At 45.9% G+C, this 20915-nt stretch overlaps 1 protein-coding gene across 9 annotated transcripts in view; it reads right to left on the bottom strand.

Annotated features, from left to right (window-relative positions):
- Window positions 1-20915, bottom strand: part of LOC139585857 (IQ motif and SEC7 domain-containing protein 3-like) — a 158965-nt gene that overhangs the window by 89772 nt on the left and 48278 nt on the right. For all 9 annotated transcript variants that reach the window (XR_011677386.1, XR_011677384.1, XR_011677385.1 and 6 more), the window contains exon 2: window positions 10338-10367. Coding sequence is in view for 1 of the 9 variants with exons in the window: in XM_071418859.1 (XP_071274960.1) it covers window positions 10338-10367 (30 nt within the window). In the remaining 8 variants the exon portion in view is untranslated. The remainder of the gene's footprint in view (window positions 1-10337; window positions 10368-20915) is intronic.

Here is a 20915-nt window from a genome sequence, read left to right as displayed (position 1 = left end):
CACCAGGATGTTTGGCCTCCAAGTGATAATTAAAAAGCTCATTACTGAACTTCATTAAAGACCTCCATAAAAGCCTGAGCCTGGGAGAGGCTGAGGTGAGGGAGGGCAGTGCTGGGGAGGACTCAGAGCCCCAACAGCCCCTGGAGTTTGTGTGGCAGCACTGCCCTGTTTGATTGTGTACACGAGGAAGCTGATCCCACCAACCCTACAGGATGGGCTGGGGGTTTGGGGGGTTATTTCAGGCTGTAGCTCTAATGGTTTGGTGTAAATTAGAACTGGGGTCACTCTTGGAGGGCACAAGGTAAAGGAGGACTCACTGAGTCTGAGAAGTGTTCAGGACTCAGCAGCACTAAAACTGAAACACATCTGGGAAATCTCTGCCCTCACACTCTGCAATCCAGGAGGCTGAAGGTGAGAAGGACAATCCTGCTCCTCCTACATCAGGTCTGTAAGTCTGTCTGTCAACAACCTCTCCAATATATAGACACAGTGAGGTGAAGTGAAGAGTAACCCTTGGGCTTTTCCTCCAGCCTTGCTCAGCACATGTTGACACTGCTTCTACAAAATGAATTCAAATAAAAAGGAAAGAAAAATATATCAAAGCTTCTACTCTTTTGGCCTCCACAGTTCCTCTAACAAACACATACATATGTCTGCATCTGCTGTGGAGCTGAGACAGGAAATTCTACGAATATTCTTTTTAAGATTAAGATACATGGAGTAATATGTATTTAAATGCCTTAAGAATTCTCAAAAAATTCTTTAAATACTTAAGTCATTACCTGTATTTAACACTGACATAAACCAGGACTGCTTCTCACTAGGACTTAAGCCAACTGTTTCTTATGAATCTGGCTTTGGAAGAGTGACTTCTTTGACTTTCAAATGAAGGTGAATCTTCAGAAGAGATTGGTTTAGGCTGTGAAGGCAGCTCTGTTTGTGTTATCAGATTGAAGTGCTCTTTGCCTGGCTCCTCCTCAGCACCCCAAAGCACTCCACAGTGAATTTCCCTCCCCCTCAGTGATGACACCTTTTCCCTGACACTCTTCTGTGCTTCTCCAAGGTCTGTCAGCCAGGCACTGAAATGGTTCTGGTGCCTAAATCCAGCAGTGCCAACTAACTCACAATTAAATTATTTGTGGAAGTGCAGCCCATTTTAGAGCCATGGGATTACCAATTCCCTTGCAGTGCACAGCCCCAGCTCTTGAAGGACCAAGGATTATTTAGAGCAGATGAAGTGCACAACCAAAGCAAGGCTCCTGTCATGGCCTGGCTGCTCCTCACTCCTCAGTGGCTGTGCCTCAAGGCTGCTGTCCCCTGGCAGGGGCACACGTGGGGCAGGAGGTGATTTACCAGCAGCTCCTTTCAAAGCCAACAGCAGCAGAAATAGATAATGACACAAAATCAAGAGCTGTAACAGCCCAGGCAAGCCTGGCTTATCTCAGTACACTCTGAGCACATAATAAATGACAATGGGTGAGCTGCAATGCTCATCTTCATTGCAGAGTGGAAACTTCCCTCAATTTATGCATCAAAGCAGAAGGGTTATGAGAGGGCTAGCAGCTGAAATGAATTCTTGCTGGATTTCTGATATTTGCTTGAGCACAAAGGAATGGTTTTTACCCAAAACAGAATAATGGTAAGTCATCCTAATTCATGCACGTGATGGGTTTGCAGGATCCAAAAAGGAAGGATGTGATGGACTGGAGTTCAAGGTTCATTTTAACCAGCAATACACTCCAATCTTTACCACTTCTAAACTCTTAAACATCAAATTTCCTTTGTATAATAAACAAAAATAACTGAAGAAACAGAAAGCCTGAGGATACCCAGAGAGCATTTGCTAACTGTGCTCTTGGAACACTTCCAAACATGGCTCTTGAGTATGGGATTCATCAGAGAGCACCATACACAGGGCAGGGCAAAGAAAATTTGACCAGGAGCAAGTCAGTTCCTGCTTATCTTCTACAGACTTGTTGTATGGTAAATGTACAAAAATGTACAGTATTTCATGCAGCTTTATTAATTTTAGCTCCAATCTCTATTTTTCTGTTCAGATACTGCTTCTTGAATTAAAATTCAGAGGAAGAAATCTTATTCCCCTGGTACAGTTAATTATTATAAATAAATTACAGGGGTATCCCAAGTAATGTGTTTGATTTAATCAACGAAAAGTTAATGAGGCCAAATTGATGCAGAAGTTAGGCAAGACTAAGCTGACAGGGATTTAAAGATCTGTTCAGCTCCTGAGACTGCAGGATCAATATGGGATTTGAGCAGTGAGAGCATCCACTATGGAGACAAGGGAAAGGCTTCACTTTCTGCTCCTCCCCTCCAGAGAAAACAGCTCAGGATGGGGCAAAGCAGGGAGGCACTAAAGGTTACAGCTCCCACTCTGGGGGTTTTACTAAAGAACTCCCAGCTTACAGCCTTCACTGAGCTTTAATAACCAGGAATCTCCAGCAAAGCCTCTCTTTTACTGCCTTTTCTTCATCTTTGAGAAGGGACAAAATCTACAGCTCCACTTACAAACCCAGCTACAACAACATCAGCATAATTTGAAATCAATACAATATTTGGCTGCTACAGTCACAAATGCAAATGAAACTTTAGCCTTGACTCCAAGAATTTATAATGCATTTTGTGGAAACCTGAAATTTTCTTTTTGTCTTTATGTTTTTAGTGACTGTTCTCAGCTTCCCCAACACACAGTTTGCTCACTTCATCTTCCACTTATTGACAATTGCACTTACTGGAATACTTCCAAAAGCATTATTAAAACAGCTCAGACAAGGAACAGGATACCTGAATCGTGGTTAATTCCTAATCCAAGGACCATGCTTGAGCTACATGGAGGCATAAAACTACCTAAGATACAGATTAGGAAAGCAAAAAATAAACAAGGGCCTTGAAAGTTATCAGACTATTTTCCCAGATCTATTTTTTTGCTGCATATTTTCCTGTTGGATGGAATTAATCTAATCATGACCACCTACATGAAGCAATGAGAGCAGGAAGAAAAACTGGGCAAGTTCTGCCTTTTGTTTAAATTGTTGGTGTGCAGAGCACTACAGGAAAATTGCTTTAGCTTCAAGTCCTATCTAGAAACGTCTCATACATGAATTATTTTCAAAGAAACAAATTATGTGCAGGAAGCAGAGACTTTTTTTCCACCAGGGCATAGGGGCAGGTCCTCAGCAGAAGTGCCTCTCTCCTGCCCATGATCCCAGCAGTTTGCACATGGATTTCCAATAGCTGGTGCAGACTATTTTCAATGTTCTGCAGAGAAAATTAATTCTGTTCCTGAAGTCAGGTTTTACTCCTGTCCTCTCAGGGCTCCGTGAATAACACTACATCTCCATTACAAATAAATACATAAATAGAAAAACTACTTTAAACCCATAAGAGAGCTTCAGACCATACCCCGTGCCCCTCTGGAACTCTGCTCCAGTGGGGATGGAGTTGGACTTTGAGATCCTTGGGGGTCCCTTCCAACTCAGGATCTTCTGTGATCCCAAGTGGTTCTGTTGGATTTGCTGTGTCCCAGTTCTGTTTTGCAGGACTGAGACCCCTCAGGCAGCTGCAGGTGGCTGAAGGAAGGGAGAAATGCACATTTCTCCTACCCACAGCACAGACCAGGGGAAAACCCTCCAACAACATTACAGAGCACACAGAAAGTACAAAACACCCCACATTTCCCCTTTCTTTATACTCCCATTCCAACCCCAAGATTCACCCAGCTTTTCCTGTGAATTCTAATAGAAAAGAACAAAAGCAGCCCAAAGAAAATGGCAAAATAATGAAGGAAACTCAAACTGCTTAATAAATTCCAAAGAGCAATCCTGTGGCACTGCAAGCCCTGGGCTCCCTGAATTGAGCTGTGCACACATGTTGCTCATTAAACAGCCTTATCTCACAGATAACCAGAGCAGCCCCTCCAAGAGCTGGGGATAGAAATGAGCTGCACTGAATTAATGTGAAACCACTCACAAAGCTTTGTCCTTCTGAGATTGCAAATTCAACAACCACTGGCCCGTTGGGAGCTCTGTGGAGCACAATCAGCACTGGATCCATAAATTACAGCTGTCTGTTTCCAGGGGAAATAACTGGGCAAAACGCTTGCATGTGCTGCTTTACCCACCTGGGTGGCATCCAACGTTCAGCCAGACTTGATTCTACTTTTCAGTACAAAAAGCAGAATTGCAGCAATTCAGAAGTCAAACTATTAATAAAATGTATGGCCTGATGCAAAAGCTTCATCTGCTTGCACACAGACACCTACCTGTGTTTACACAACTCCTGCCAAAAAACCACAACATCCTTTTCTCCTCTAATTCCCCCATTCACAATTCTCTTGGACTTCCTCGAGGATCGAGTCAAAGGGATTGGTATTAAGGGGTGTCAGGTTGAGCTGGGTGTGAATTCAGTCACCATGGGTCAGAGGTGGGGCAGGTATCTTCTGTTCATTGGGCAGTTTTCTTTATCTCTTCCAGGAGATATTTTCTGTCCATGGCCACTGAGTGTCCCTGCATGGCTGATCCAATTCCATCATCCCATGGGGAGAAGCTCTGCCCAGGGGAGGAGCCAAGCATTCCTACCTGGATCCAATCTGAGGTTTGGGACAGCCCAGCAGCCTTTGCCCAGTGCATTGCCAGAGGAGCAGCTTCTGCTGCCCTGCATTCCCACAGGGAGCCCAGGCCCATCTCCAGCAGCCCTGGAGCTGCAGAGGAAAACTCCCCCCTTGTGCAGGATCCCTGCTCCAGCAGAGCCACAGCTGGCACTGCAGGAGGGCTGAGCCCCCATGGGATGGGGCTGTGCCACCCCTGACACACAGGGGGCAGGAACTGCTCTGACTCTGGCAGGGGTTTGGTTTGTATCACTGCATTTCATTTTAATTTTCCTGGTAAAGAACTGTTATTCCTATTCCCATACCATTGCCTGACAGCCTTTTAATTTCAAAATTATAATAATTCAAAGGGAGGGGGTCAACATTTTCCTTTTCAGGGGAGGCTCCTGCTTCCCTTAGCAGACACCTGTCTCTTCAAACCAAGACAGGGGGGAAAACAGATTGAGTTCATACAGGACATTTTTGTATAAAACACTGGTGGTGTTGTGGCTATGACAGAATCATTTGCATCACCCAAAGGCAAAGTGATGAAACATCATGAAGGGCCTGAAGATGGTTACAGTAAGAAATTTCTCAGTAAGAAATCAGAAAAGTAAAAATCCACGTGAAGTACAGAATTATGGGCACCTTTTGAACACCATCAAACCACAAACACATCCCCCCTGCTCACCAGCACGTGCAGCTTAAGCTCCACAGGCAAGACACTGGGACTGAACTAAAGAAATCTGGTTGGCTCTATGTTTCATACAGTTTTGGGGGGAGAAAAAAGGAGTTTTTAAACATGACAAATGTATCATCACTGTTAAAGATGTCATAGAAGCAGTTCTGACAATTTGATGAATGCATCACTGTCCTTTCATTCTGAAGTTCAGATTAAATCTTAATTTGAAAGCCACTGGAAGCTCCACAGCCATCTCAACTACCAGAAGCTGTTTCCATATGTTTTATTTCTGTTAACAGCAATAGAACTAATTTAAACTAACATCAGGAGACTCATCAGATTCCATTCCACTGGAGAGGGTCAGCCTGACATTTATGTAAAAAATCTATTGTAAGAAAATTTGGGAGGTTTTAAAATTACTAACAAGTGATGATTTTGCACATTTTAAGGACTGGTGATAAAAGTGTAGCAGAGTCATTACAGAATGATTCAAACCAGCCAGAAAAGGCCATTTTTACATATAGACACTGAGTCATTTAGAAGGCACAGCAATACATTCCAACTTGAAAATTAGCTTTACAAGTCCCTCTGTGTTTAATTGTACTTTGCAGGTTCTCAGGGAGGAGGCTGAGTCACACAGTTCAAGCAGATTTTCCCGAGTAAAACAAAACAAAGAGTTCCTAAAACTTTGCTTCCTGCTGGACTTTCTGTGCTGCTGCCTCCTGCAGTTGGTCAGGGTCTGTTTCACACCAATCCTCCCCCTCCACCCAGCACAGAATGAGCCTGATCCTCCACAATTCTCTCCTGCTCTAAAGTAAATTAGACAATTACTGTTCCATCTCATCTGATGTGCACCTTTACAAGGAATCAGCCTTTCTGTGTGATCCTCAACAGACACAACTCCACACATTTCCCCCATTTATTACAGACTGGGGAAAAAAAAAATCACTATTTTCTTTTAGTTCAGCTAAATAACTCAGCTGATGTTTTCCCCATAATTAGTACTTCAGCTGCCCTTTCTTCTTATTTTTAAATGAGCCTTCAGCCTTTTCACTCTTCCTGGGCCTATTTCATAGCTCCTCCAAGGACACCACAACTTTCTGGCAACAGCCTTGGCACCTCCCAGCTCAGGAGCCAAGAAAGCCTCTCCTTTTATGCAGTTCTGTTACATCTTCCTTAATTTTGTGCCTTGTTTCTCCTTTAAAAGCCCACAACTAGGAAGGAGCAACTGGAAAGAAACCACCCTAAAGGTGTTGTTTCTGGGCAGGTTTCAGAGGTTTGCTCATCACAGCTGCTCCCTGAACCCCTCTGCTCCTCACTCTGCTCAAATCCTCCACTCTGGTGATTTTTAAACACACAAGGCCCGTGCAGAGGGAAAAGGAACATCTGCTACTAAACCTTGAGACAATCCTTGCAAACTTTGACAGGATATACTGCACAGACATCTCCATTGTGGCTGTCACTTCACACCACTAAATATCAAAATGCCTTGTAAAACAAATTGCATTTTCTCCTGGAAACATGTGAACAAAGCTAATTAAAGCAGCTCCTCACACTGACAGCTCCACATTGTGTGTGTGCATTGCACCTCAGAATGCAAAGTGTTCAAAGCCATCTCCTCATTTTCACAGATTTAACAAATACCCCAGCCTGGCACTCCCCAAAGGGAAAGCAACGTGAGTTTATTCCAGCACAACTGTATTATAAGCAGAAAGAATTTTAAGGGCTTGCACAACAGGAAAATTCATGATTTTTTTGTCACAATGAGAAAGCCAAATGAAACAAATAAAGTCAAGGCTATTTTTGGTTGTTTTAATGTATTATTTGGAATCATATTGCTTTGCTGTGTCAGCCTTGTCTGTGCACAGATTCTGTGTTTTCTGCATTTCACAGCACTATAAAACATCTTGTGGATGCAATTTCCTCGTTACAAGCAGCTATAAAGCTACTGAAAACAAATCCACCAGGGCAATATCCTTTGCAACTGAGCAATAGTGTAAAATTCCAGGAATTGTATTGGATATTCCATTCCAGCATGACAAACACCAGCTATTCCAGACCAATCTCTGGGCCAGGAGCCTGACTGCACTCACCCAGCTGGGAGAGACCAACACCTCTGGCTGCATCTCAGGTTATTTGGAGTGATCCTTTCATATCTTCAGTGTCAATGGCTGAGACTCAACCAATCCTAACCAATGCTTTCATTTACTGCCCACAAACACGAGCCCTTCTGACTTCACTCTGTCTGTGCAGTCAACACTGGGACAGGACATTCCATCCCTGCCTTCCACCTGCTCGTGGCTCCTTGCACCCCTTGATTCCATAGAACCACTTGGCTGGCCAGCATTTGGATTGGCTGCTATTTTGCTGATCCCTCTGTGAGCAGGAACAAAGATCTCTTCAGAGATTGAGCACTATTCCCCTGACTGATCATTTCATTTGAGATAATTACATTTCATCTTCATTTGCCAGAAAGAAAGGAAAACAGTAGGAAGCAAATTAACCACAACATAAAGATGCTGCCCAAACATCAACAGAGCCTAGGGAGCTTTTGCCCAAGACAAGACCACAGCTGACCAGGATGTTGTGCAGGCAGAAACACAAAAGCACAGCCTCAGTGACATTTCACATCAGAGAAAATGCAGTTTAAGAGGGAAGATAGAGAATTTACACTGATTGCCTGCTACTGCATCAGTCTGGTTAAAATCAGGCTGTCAGAGAAGGCTGGAGCTGTCTTGGAGCAGCTCAAGCTCGCAGTGAGTAACAGGATTGATTCCCTGAACAGCCTCAAAGCAAGGTGGGAGCAGCACCCCAGGGCCCAGCCTGGCTGTCCCAGGGGTCCCTGTGGGGCACAGGGTGCTGGGTCCCTGTCAGAGCATTGGGGGCAGGACAGTGGGGATGGATGGAGAGCAGAGATCTCTGCAGCCAGGTCAGGAACTTGGGGTTTATTGCAAAGGGCCTGGGTGCAGGGCCCTGCTGGGAGCTGCCAGCCACAGCTGGAGCAGGCCTGAGAGAAGAGAGGGGGAGAGAGGATGAGAGGGTAAGGGAGTAAAAGGGTAAGAGAGCAAAAGGGTAAGAGAGTGAGGTTACCGTTCCAATACAATGAATCTTCTTCTGTGTTGAATATTCTGATTCTCACTAACCAATCCAGTACAAGATACAAATCCTATAGCATTTCCATACAGCCTATAAGAATCATTACATTGCCATCCTGTGTTACATTTTAAACCCTAAAAACTCCTCTTTGGGCCCCTTCTGCCAAGCTGTAGGGTCTGCTCTGACCCTTGGGCCTGTCTGCAAGCAGAGGGTGTTGCTCCATCAAAAGGGGATTACCTTCAGCTGGCCACACCATTGTTTTCCAGTTGTTCAGTAACTGAGGGATCTCAAAGCTTGTTTTCATTTCAATCTTGCTTACAGTTTCTATATTCTGAAAATCTTTTCCCAGACAATCATATTTATAAGGCTTTCCCCCAACAGTTCCCACCAGCACAGCCCAGCCACGGGGCACTGCCAGGTCCCAGAAGGGCACAGACCTGGGCAGACCCTTCCTCCCAGGTGGGAAAGGCCCTGGCAAACCCTTCCAGCAGTGCCCTGTCAGTGCAGCCACCCTGATGGAACACCCAGTGCAGGACAGTGCCTGGCAGGAGCCAGGGCTGGACTTGGGGTTTCAGGCAGCACCAAAGCAGAGCTGAAGGCAGAGGCTTTCAGCTGTGCCTGGGCACTGCCTGAACCCCCCAGACACACTCTGCAAGAGAGAAGCTCCACACAGACATCCTTGGAGCAGCCAAATCCCACAGGAGGCTCAGGGACACACAGGAGTGATCACTGAGGCTGAAACACAACCACACTGCTGGAAATCCTCATGCCAGGGGCTTTGCTTCAGTTTACAGCAGCTGACCAGCACTAGTCCTTCCCCACCTGCCAGCTCATGGCAGCTCTGCTGGGAGCTAAAACCCCAAGGAGAGAATGCAGTGATGCCCACAGGCATCTCCCTGCAGCCTGGGGATCAGATCCAGCTCAGTTGCTGTGCACTGGACAGATTCCCACCTCACCCTGCACAGCCTCCAGCTCAGGCCACACCACACTGATCCTGAACTCTGCTGAAGCCAAAAGCACCTCAGAGGATCTTTAATCCTTTCCTACAGACTTCTGACTGTTCTGCAGCTCGCCTGTTCTTGGGGATGGTCTGCACACCTGTGGGTAAGAACTGGATTTTAATTCTGCAAGGGAAGGTCCTGCCTTGGCTTTGGGGTTTTACAATAAATAAACACGGTGCCTTAAGATGCAATGTCCTGACAGTCCCAAAACACCGCAGGGAATGATGGTGAAGCCACAGTCAATACCATGAACCTCATTATCACTGATCAATAGTCACACTGCTGCAGAATCAAGGCATCTGCTCAATGGCCATGCTCCCATGAATATGGAACACTTTCAGATTCAAGGATGGAGTTTTCACTTCTCAGTCCTGTTGAGAGCCCTTTTGCAAGCTCTGCAAGCTTGACTCAGCCATGTGTGCAGAGAGGCAGGAACAAAAACCACCCCTGAGTGTAAAACACCAAGGGAGCAAGCTGGAAGTAAAGTATCTGATAATTACATGAAATTCAGATTATCTGATCCTTCCAAGTGCAGAATGAGCACTGCAATAATGAGTCAACAAAGGCTCTCCCTGACAGGTGGAGGAGACTGCTAAGAAAGCCAGACAAGTCCATGGATGTCCCCTGAGCACAGATGCTGCCCCAAGACTGGCAGCAGCTGGCACCCAGCTCCCAGGACACAGGGCTGGTGACAGGAACTGGGATGGGGAGCACCAGGAACTAACCATCAATGTTTTGTAATGATCCAAACTAATCCCTCACTCCCAAACCACACTGGAGACAGAAGCATTCAGTAACTCCTCCAAGGGAGAAGAACCTTTACTCAAAACACCAATGGCATGCTAAGCACCAACAATAAAATGCCCACATTAAAAAAAAAATCTATTTCGATTTAATGCTTTTAAATAAAGTACTTTCTTAGAACAAAGAAATCAAGATGATGCACACATACCTGAGGCTTCTTGAGCTGTCACCTTCAGACCTGTAAAGTAATACACAAATACTTAGGACACAGTTATTTCCAGCATTTATCATTCAAAAGCCATGTACCTTCTCAAGCATGCCCTCCCTCTGTACTTCAGTGAGTGTCTCTAGGGCTTGTTGTACTTTTTCTGCTAATAAGACATTTAGAAAAGAAACACATCTACTTAGGCTTCTAGGAAATGTGTTAGAAGTTAAAACCCAGTTAACAGCTGAAGTCAATAACTGCAATATTCAAACAGGTGACACACTCTGAATCCTCAATAAAGATCTTCCTCAAACATGCACAGAGATTTATTTTCCATCCTTACAAGTGGGAAGCAACACTCTGACACTATTCTAGAGGCAGATTATTTTGTACATTTTAATTTTTGTCTTCATCTCTTCTTCACACTTCAGCTGAAAAGGTCACAGGCAAATAGTTCTGGAATCCAACACTCAGCTTTATCAGACACTCAGAAGGGGCCAAGGTTGGCAAATAAAGGTAATTTAAAATCTTTAAAACCTCACACTTCTGTGAATTTCAGAAATGTGCAAAAAGGAGGGATAAGATGTCTTAAGTTACAGAGGGGCAGGTTAAAGGTGAGATAATTTCATCAATCAAACATGGAACAAAGCCTCTCCTCTTTTCCCAATATTTTTAAGCAAAGAAACTTAATTCAGGATTATTCACACTGAACAGGATTTCATCTCCAAGGAGAAATGGGAACATAATATTCAAATTTCAGGACCAAACAAAAATCCAGAAGAAAACATAGAACCATTTGCCCAATTCCTTTCCTCCCTCACTCCCAAAGCTGCCTCCCCAAAGTTCTTTAGGAACTAAAGAAAAACCAGTTGTATTTAATAGACACAACAACTTCAAAGCAGTTTTCCCAATGCAGAAGTCCCACGAAGCTGAGCTCAGCCCTGCACTCCCAGGAGTAATGAAGAAATTACTGAATGCAGTGTTCAGGTGCCACCTCCCCACACTCAGCTCTCAGTGAATTCCATCTGGCAGAGCACACACCTTACACTGGGAGAGATGTTCCTGTAATTGCTTCTGCTTTCAAGTTCCCAAATACAGGAGACAACAATTAATGGCTTCATTCCCTGCCTCTCCTCTGGAATAACAAACTCATCCAGCAGGGACAACGTGTCCCAGTGCTCGGAGCCAGCCAGCGTCACTGAGGTGGCACCGGGCACCCAAATCCCCAAAGTCCTGCAGCCCATTCCTGCTCTCCCTGGAGCCCCAGGACTGTTTCCAGTGGGGTGAGGGGGATCTCCAGCTGATCACCTCCCAGCCCAGCAAACAGGCAAAGGGGGCCCACCACCCCTTCTTTACTTTCAGGTTTCCCAGAAAAGCTGGGAAATTTCTCAGCTGCTACATTTGCATTTTCAAGGGTAAGATTTACTCGAGTAAATTCTGAAGAGTTGCTCAGAGCTGGTCAATTTTGCTCAGGGAATGAGTAATTGATGAGCAGAGCTGAATGAACACAGAGCTGAAAGAAACCACTGCTTGTAGTCTGAGACAGAGCATTCGATTTTCTTTGAGCATTCTTTGAGAGGCAGGATTGGGGATCAATATTTAATGTTCCTGCTCACACAGGAAGCATGTGCTGGGCTCTGGGTTAGCTTTTTTCCTTTTGACCCACACAAAAGAAATGATACTGGCACAGCTGAGACAAGGAGAAAGGGGAAAAGGCTTCTGGCAGTATCTTGCATGATTTATTTCAAGGTAGACCCTAAAGGAAAAAAAAATTTAAAAGTGCACAATAAAGAGAATATCTTCTGTGCTGTAGTACTTGGAACAGCACAGATTCCATTTAGATATCTGAGTGGTATCACTGATGAGATAAATGTCACACAATGTTCTCCCAGATTTCTCCCCTTAGCCCTGGATGGTTTCCAAGATTTCATTTTGAGTAGAGCTAAATATTACAATATTACATTCCTATTGAAGTACAAGTTTGCCTTCTTCCTGACCCCAGGAATTTCATTCTCAGTAGGAAATACAGTGAAACACATCCTTTTTGAGATTGTTATAGCCAAGAGAGGCAGAAATTACTTTCCTACAGTAGTAATTACTGTAATTTCATTGCAAGCAGATGCCAGGAGGAACAGGTACCATAACAAACCTTGAACCAAAAACCAAATGTAAAGAAAAACAAAAAACCCCAGCACTTGAGGTTTACAGGGGGATGCAAACCAAAGTGACCATTAAAATCCTGAATGATTTTTGAGTTTCACTAAGTACTGCTATCACCATCTGACAGTCCATATCCAAATCATGGATATTTCAGAAACCAGCTCCATTCCCACCACCACAAGGATTTCTCTTTGTCACCACTACCCTCCTATAAATCCCCCATGCAGGAGTACAACAAGCCAACTACCTTGGCTTCCAGTTGCTGACTTGGTTGGCAATTTTCCGACAAACCATCCTTGGTGGGAAGTGTCAGCTCCTAAAAACTGGAGACCATTTACAGGAATAACACAATTTCAAAGAAAACGTAGGGAAAAGCACAAGATGGAAAAGCCCTTCAGATTGGGAATGTGAGAGGTTCCCATTCCCAGGCCTCCTCTTCACTGAGGTGACAGCAGAACCTCAAAACCCCAGCAGCAGCAGCAGCAGCAGAGCTCCTTCAGTGGCTTTTCCTCATCCCAAAGATTTCTGCTCACGCCAGCAGGAAATGTTCAATTCTCATTATTCCCCCCAAGAGCCAGAATAAACAAGCTGAAAGCCCTGTGGCATCTGATTTGTTGTTGACACCTAAAGCTGCACTTAGAGGGGAACAGCACAAGGCAAATCTGCTTCCAAAGGCACCTCCAGGACCAGCTTTCCTCTTGCTCATTAGAGTAATCATTTTCCACATTAAACACTGCTCAGAACCATCAAGGTGTGTGATATGGACTGAGATCCACAACAATTCCTAGCTGAGCAGATACTTTATCTGGACAGTGAGTTGTGGCAATGTCCTGTAAAAGTATACAGCAAGTAGTTTTCAACAGTTCTGAAACTCTGTTTGTCTAGGATTCGTGTTTGGGGGTGCACAGTGTGGTACAAAACCAGCCAAAAGCAGAAGTGAAACCTTTCTGCAAGAAGCCACAAATGGACAGGGCTTTAAATAGTTCACAGAGCCACCCCTGTGGTAGGAATCCCACTCAGATCTCACCTCCTTGGAGCTGTCACTTCCATCAGAATAAAAAGAACTGGGGAAAAGCCAAGGTTTCTAACAGCATGTCAGACATCCACTGAATAATCAGACTCCATCTGAAATGCATCTTCTCACAAGCCACAGGATCTGGTGCTACTGTAGGAGACTCTTGGAGTACACAGTGACCAAGTATTACAGAGCATTCTAATTCCATTTTTCACAAAAGGAAAAGATTGAACTGAACCTTTACACAGCACTACAAGGATCAATGCATTTGATTAAGCCTTGCTTTGAGCACAGAAAGTGCCTCAAAACTGCACCCAGCACAGGTTGTTCTTCTGTAGTGTTTGAAATCTTCCAGCATCTGTAATGCAGAGGAACTGATTACCTTGAAGGGAAAGAGCTCCAGAGAGAATTCTTTGATGGCCACAGAAATGATACTCCTGGTATGAGGAGCAGTGAACAGTGTGAGGTTCCTGCAGGTGAATATTCTGAGCAGCATTTCAAACCCAGGCAGATGTTGCCAGGAAACCTCCAACCCCATCTAAAGGCTATTAGAGCTTTCCAGGATTGTTATTCGAGCCTGCTGGGTGTGAATGATGTTCTGAGCCCCCGTGGATCCCAGCAAATGTGCAAAGCTCTGCCAAGGAAAGCAACACTCTCCTCCCAGGAGTCTGGGAAGAGCAGCCTCAGGAACGGAGTCAAGCTGGAATAAAACCTCCCAGCTCAGCCACTGTCCTGCCCTTACACTGAGAAAAGCAAGGCACAACTTCCCAAGGATATTTCCTGGGAATTGCAGCGAGGAACCTCAGAGAAAGAAAAAACAATTCTTATCTCGTTTGCTGCTCCTGTTGTTCTGAACATGTGGAATGTGCTGGAAGATTATTAACCTGAAGGGATGGCTTGATTGGATTCTGGGGATGGTGTTTTGATTCATTGACCAGTTGGATGCACGTGTGTGTGCTGGGACTGTTGGCTGACAGCCACGAGTTTTCAGCAGTTAGTTAGAAGTAAGTATGATATAGTGCAGTATAGTATCTCTCTAATATAGTTGTAATGTAATGCAGTATAGTTTTAATAAAGCTCCCAGCAGACCAGGCTGCTCCAAGGCTGTCCCACCCAGCCCACAGGCAGTGGAGATTCTCTTTAGGAGCATTGGGGGCAGCACGGTCGGGATGGATGGAGAGCAGAGATCTCTGCAGCCAGGTCAGGAACTTGGGGTTCATTGCAAAGGGCCTGGGGGCAGGGCCCTGCTGGGAGCTGCCAGCCACAGCTGGAGCAGGACTGAGAGAAGAGAGAGGTGGAGAGGATGAGAGGGTGAGAGAGTAAGGGAGTAAAAAAGGTAAGAGCATAAAAGGGTAAGAGAGTGAGGTTCCCATTACAATACCATGAATCTTCTTCTGTGTTGAATATTCTGATTCTCACTAACCAATCCAGTACAACATACAAATCCTATAGCATTTCCATACAGCCTACAAGAATCATTACATTACCATCCTGTGTTACATTTTAAACCCTAAAAACTCCTCTTTGGGCCCCTTCTGCCAAGCTGTAGGGTCTGCTCTGCCCCTTGGGCCTGTCTGCAAGCAGAGGGCATTGTTTCATGACAAGGGGATTACCTTCAGCTGGCCACACCATTGTTTTCCAGTTGTTCAGTAACTGAGGGATCTCAAAGCTTCCTTTCATTTCAATCTTGCTTATAGTTTCTATATTCTCAGAATCTTTTGCCAGACAATCATATTTATAAGGCTTTCCTGTTTCATCTCCCCCAACAATTCTCCTTCCCAAGAGCTGTGGCCAGCAAGGCTCTGTGTGTTGGGTGGTGGAGTCAAAAGATTCTACTGGACTGAAGACTTGAAAGAAGTGATAAAAAACCTAGTAAGAACTGCCCAGTCAGTAGCATTTTAACAAGGTGAGTGTCAGGATGAGAAAAATGATGAATTTCACCACTAATTAAGTCCCTTCAGCAAGATTCAGTCATTATGCACAACAGGGTGAACACCTTTTCATCAACACAATTAAACAAACTCACCACAGCCTCCCACAAAATTCCAACTAAGCTATAATGGTACCAACCTCACACTAAGGTCCCAGGACTTTTGGTAACTTCGAGATACAAAAAACCTGCATCTCTGATCTTATTCCATGTTTTTAAACTGGCTGGATGTCATGATGAATGTATCAAAAGCCTTCTGGTTCATTTGTCTCAGTGTTCCACACATTTCAGCTCACTGGGCACCAGTCCACTGCTCCCACCCTCAAAAAGCCCCATAAATACACTCTGAGTGCAGAGAGCAGTTTAGATGTGATTTCCCACCACCAAGCTGAAAAAGAAGTTTCCATCAAGCCCCAAACAGATTTAAAAGTCACATCAGCAATACATACAAGCTAAATTTGGGCTGCTGCTTGGCCCATGATCTTGTGGCAGCTCGAGCATGAAAGGACAGCACCTCCCACATGGATGGCATCATGCAGAGAGTTAATGTGAGCTAAACCTGTGAATCACCCACTGCAGAATCCAAGGGCACTTATGTAAGAGGCATTTTCAGGCACCATTTGGAACAAAAGGCAGAGGGGATGTGCCCAGTTCCTGCTGTGTGCTGTGGAGACCACCAGGTACTGCTGGAAGGGCTTCCCCCAAAACCAGACAATTCCCAGGTGAGGCCCAGGAGCTCTGCTGGGCTGTGCTGTGAGCTCTGTGTTACAGCACAACACAAGCCTGACTGCTTAAAAAGAACCTGTTTGCTAAATTGACTGGATTTTAGACCTACCATCACCAATTAACCATGTTCAATAAGACAGCACAGTATTTCACCCAGAACATCATTAATCACATTCCTTTTGTCCTTATTTTCTCCAACTCCCATTAAAGAAATGAACTTTTTAGCCATCTTAAGTGACAGTTAATATTGCAGATGCCCTTTTTTAACACAGATGTGCTCTATGCAGTTTGTGTGCACTCCTATTTGTGCAGAGCACCTCCAGCCTCAGCAGAATCCCCCATCCCAGCTCTGGGAATGCACTGCTCATGTGGCAGTGACCACAAAAGTTCCTCAGTCCTTACAAAGCTGTTACACACAGACCATGGTGAGAAAATAGCTTTTTTTTTTTTTTTTTTTTTTTTACCCTTTAAAGTGAATTCTAACTGTGAGCCTAGACAGGAGCACTGAAAAGAGCCACTTCCACAGATCCCATTTCTGTCGTGCTTGGCCCCAGCAGCCACTTATCTCCCACAGATAACTCACTGCATTCTCTGCTCCAGCCTGGCCATCTGGACACAATCCTGAGCTCCAGGCAGCCCTGCCTGAGCAGGGAGCTTGGTCTGGATGACCTCCAGTGGTCCCTTCCAACTTGAGCCATCCTGTGATCCTATGATAAATACCATGGAAATGCAGCTCCTGGCATATGGGCTCCATAACAAGCTTGTTATATCCATTCCTGGACTGCTTTCAGCCACTGCTGTCCAAGAAATGTCCCTTCCAAACTCTCAGAGGTCTCTGAGGAGGGATTTGCAGGAGCCCAGCCTGCTGTCCCTGCCCAGCCCTGTGCCATATGCTCGGAGTGAGCAGAGCCCTGCCCGCCTCACCTGCAGCCAGCAGGGGTTTTTCAGTATCCTGGGCTCTCCTGATGCCTGGAAATGGTTTGGAGGAAAAGCCAGGCTGCAGAGCAGGCAGTGCTGCTGCTTCCAACCTGGTGCCTCCCAGCGCGGCTGCTGGGACCATCTGTGTGCTCAGCAGGGCAGAGCAGCTCCCCAGCAGGGACAGGGGCCCCATCTGGAGCACAACAGCCTGAACACGGGGTAAACTCGGGGTTCTGGGCCCGAGCAGAGGAGTGCTGCTGGCCCTGTGAGCAGGGCAGGGAGGTGCCATCGCCCTGGCAGGCCTGGGGCAGCCCCAAGCTGCTGTGCCCTAAACAGATGAGCTGGGACATGTTTGGGTTCTGCCCAGAGTGTTGGGTGTCCCCTCTGGAAGGTGGAGCAGAGCCCAGCAGCTGCTCTGCCCTGAGGGGTCACAGCCCTGTCACCAATTCTGGCCAGTTCTGCCCTCAGCACAGCCCCTCCAGGTGCACAGAAAATGGGATTGTGATCACTGGGATTCCATGGCATCCCAGGAAACACAGCCAAGCAGAACACACAGGAGGAAGCTTTGCTCCCTGCTCCCCCTCCTGCAGCAGAGGGGACTTTGGGGTGTGGAGGGTCTGGGGGATGAAGAGCTCCAGGACAGCCCATCCCTGCAGCCTGTGCCTGTCTCCAGCCCTGTCCCACCCATCCCTGCAGCCTGTGCCCCTCTCCAGCTCCTGTCCCATCCATCCCTGCAGCCTGTGCCTGTCTCCAGCCCTGTCCCATCCATCCCTGCAGCCTGTGCCCCTCTCCAGCTCCTGTCCCATCCATCCCTGCAGCCTGTGCCCCTCTCCAGCCCCTGTCCCACCCATCCCTGCAGCCTGTGCCCCTCTCCAGCCCCTGTCCCACCCATCCCTGCAGCCTGTGCCTGTCTCCCTGTCCCACCCATCCCTGCAGCCTGTGCCCCTCTCCAGCCCTGTCCCATCCATCCCTGCATCCTGTGCCTCTCACCCATCCCTGTGCCTGTCTCCCTGTCCCACCCATCCCTGCAGCCTGTGCCTCCCTCCAGCTCCTCTCTCACCCATCCCTGTGCCTCCTTCCAGCCCCTGTCCCACCCATCCCTGCAGCCTGTGCCCCTCTCCAGCTCCTGTCCCATCCATCCCTCCAGCCCCTGTCCCACCCATCCCTGCAGCCTGTGCCTCTCACCCATCCCTGTGCCATCCATCCCTGCAGCCTGTGCCCCTCTCCAGCTCCTCTCTCACCCATCCCTGCAGCCTCTCTCCAGCCCCTGTCTCACAAGATGAAGCCATTAAGCTGCACAGAGCAGCCAATTGATGATCTAAGTAAGAGCCCTGCCAAAGGGCCATATGGAAGGGAAGAAAATATTTCGCTTTGACAAGCGAGGGGTGATCTTAAAGTCAGCACCAGAATGAAGACTTGAATCTCAAGTGGTAAAATATGAAAAAAAATATCCTTGGTTTATGAGCCCTCAAAACCATTTTACCTCTTTTCCTTGCTCCATCTCTCCTTCAATTGTTTATAATTTGGAACAGCTTTTAAGAAAAAAAAAAATTCAGAAAACTGAAAGGCTGCCTCCATTCTGTTTGAAAAACACCTCATTCTTACTCCATTTATCATTTTACAAGTGAGTCAATTCCTTATTTTCCCCTGCAGCTGAAACTTTCCAATCCAGTTATTTCTGCACCTTTGACCTGCAGCCTTGTCCGTCCCTACCCCAGCTCAGGGAAGAGCAACTTCCCAAGCAAAATTCCTTTAAATGTGCTTTTCCAGCTCCATTCATTAACTGAGGTGTGGAGTGGCTTTTTAACAGCTGAGGGAGAGAACTGCAGTTTAACCCCACAGGTACTGAGGAGCTGCACAGGAAATTTTTCATATCTAACTGCACATCAGAAATCTCTCCCCAACATTCCTGTCACCACTTATTTTCTGCAGAAGGACAAGGCAGGATTAAGCAGCATTAGCCTGTGGCAATCACCTGTACTGAATGTGGAATATTGAATAGAGAAGGCATTATTTCAGCTTGAATGAAGGGTGAGCAGAAGTGGAAAGCCACAGCACAGGATTATTTCAGACCTCTTTCCATTTCCAGGTAAGGCTTTACAAAGAAAGAAAAATCTCTCCTAAAATGGGGTTTAAACAAGCAGCTCATCCTTTTATCTTACATTCAGAAAAAGTGAGGCTTTTCAACAATCATGGCTCCAATTATGGTCCCTTTTAGAGATCCTTCCTGCCTCCAACAGCAGCTAAATGGTTCTCAGACTATGAAGATACTCACAGCAGAACACTTTATCATCAATTCAGCCTCTCAACATGCAATCATCAGCCATAAACATTTGGAAAATTATCGAATCAACTTTCATCTTTCATTTGTATCGAGTGTTTCCATGTTCCTTAATAAAATCCACTGCCTGCAGAGGGTTTTTGTCAAAATGTACTTTGGATACAGGCAGGATCAGAGAGTTAAAGGCCAAGAGCCTCCAACAAGAACAAGACATTTTCTGCACATGAAATTTATGTCCTTAATCCTCAGGCTTTGAGACCCTTCCAGCTCTCCCCTGATCTTTCATACAAGACAAGATCTATGTTTATTCCATGAGGAGAAAGAACAAACAGTGACACTGATGGGGACAGCTGCCATCAACCCTCCACCCCAGGAATTCATTCACTGACCCAACAGTAATTACAAAACCCAGCCCTGGAAACCTCCCCATGCAATTTCAACCGAGGCACTGTATGGATGAAATTTTCAGGGTAAACTACACCCAGGTCCTGTTTCCAGGGGCATCTGCTCCTTAAATTCCACACACAGATTTTGAAAAGTCTGAGTGATTTGCCATTAAAACAGCAAAAATATTTTCTAGAAACAACTGATGGTGCTTCTAGAGAACAAACTAAATGGAACAGAAAGATGTAAGGAAAGTACTAAAGCCTCAACAAACTCACCCTCTGGATTAACCTCACTCAGTAGTGCTCAGGATGGTGCCAAACATGAAGAGAACCTGAAACACTTGGAGTCATCAAGCTGTCCTTGGATTTGCTGTGCCCTGTCCTGGGAAGGGCCCTGTCACCACTCAGGACAGGAGCTGCTGGGCTCCACAGATCATTCCTGGTACATCACAGAATCCCAGAATGCTTTGGATGAGACAGGATTTTAAATCCCATCCAGTGCCACCCCTGCCATGGCAGGGACACCTCCCCCTGTCCCAGGCTGCTCCAAGCCCTGTCCAGCCTGGCCTTGGGCACTGCCAGGGATCCAGGGGCAGCCCCAGCTGCTCTGGGCACCCTGTGCCAGGGCCTGCCCACCCTCACAGGGAACAATCCCTTCCTAAAGGATGTTTAAGTCCAATCACTTTGTGTTCATCTGCCCCTGAAGCCAACCTGAGCCCCTTGGGAATTCCAAATGCCACAGGAGTTCTGCTGCCTTTGATGTAATTCTTTCCTCCAATTAAGACTAAATTAGAAAACCTGAAAAGATTAAGACAAAACCAAGTGTGTGTTCTACTGCTATAACTCACCAGACAGACTGCATAAAGAATGGGATTTAAGTCTTCAACTTGTTTTATTTCAACTCTCAGTTAAATCTGTAGAAACACTGTAATTTGTAACTATTAAGTCTGCATGCAGAAGCTACAAAAACACCCAGGCAATCCCATAGTCAGGATTCTTGGCTTCTCTCTGGATGCCTGGAGGCTTCAGTTTCAATTATAATGGCTGTACTTACAGCTAATGGTTTTCTTGCTATTAGTCAGCTTCCATCTGTCCCACAACCTGCAGTGGTTACTGGCACAGCCACCCCCATAGAAAATGTCCTTCCTTTGAGAATCTGGAGGTT

This window comes from Agelaius tricolor, unplaced genomic scaffold (assembly GCF_023055355.1).
Source record: "Agelaius tricolor isolate 1412-34295 unplaced genomic scaffold, bAgeTri1.0.p SCAF_93, whole genome shotgun sequence".
Lineage (NCBI taxonomy): Eukaryota > Metazoa > Chordata > Aves > Passeriformes > Icteridae > Agelaius > Agelaius tricolor.
This window is presented reverse-complemented; position numbering and strand designations above follow the sequence as displayed.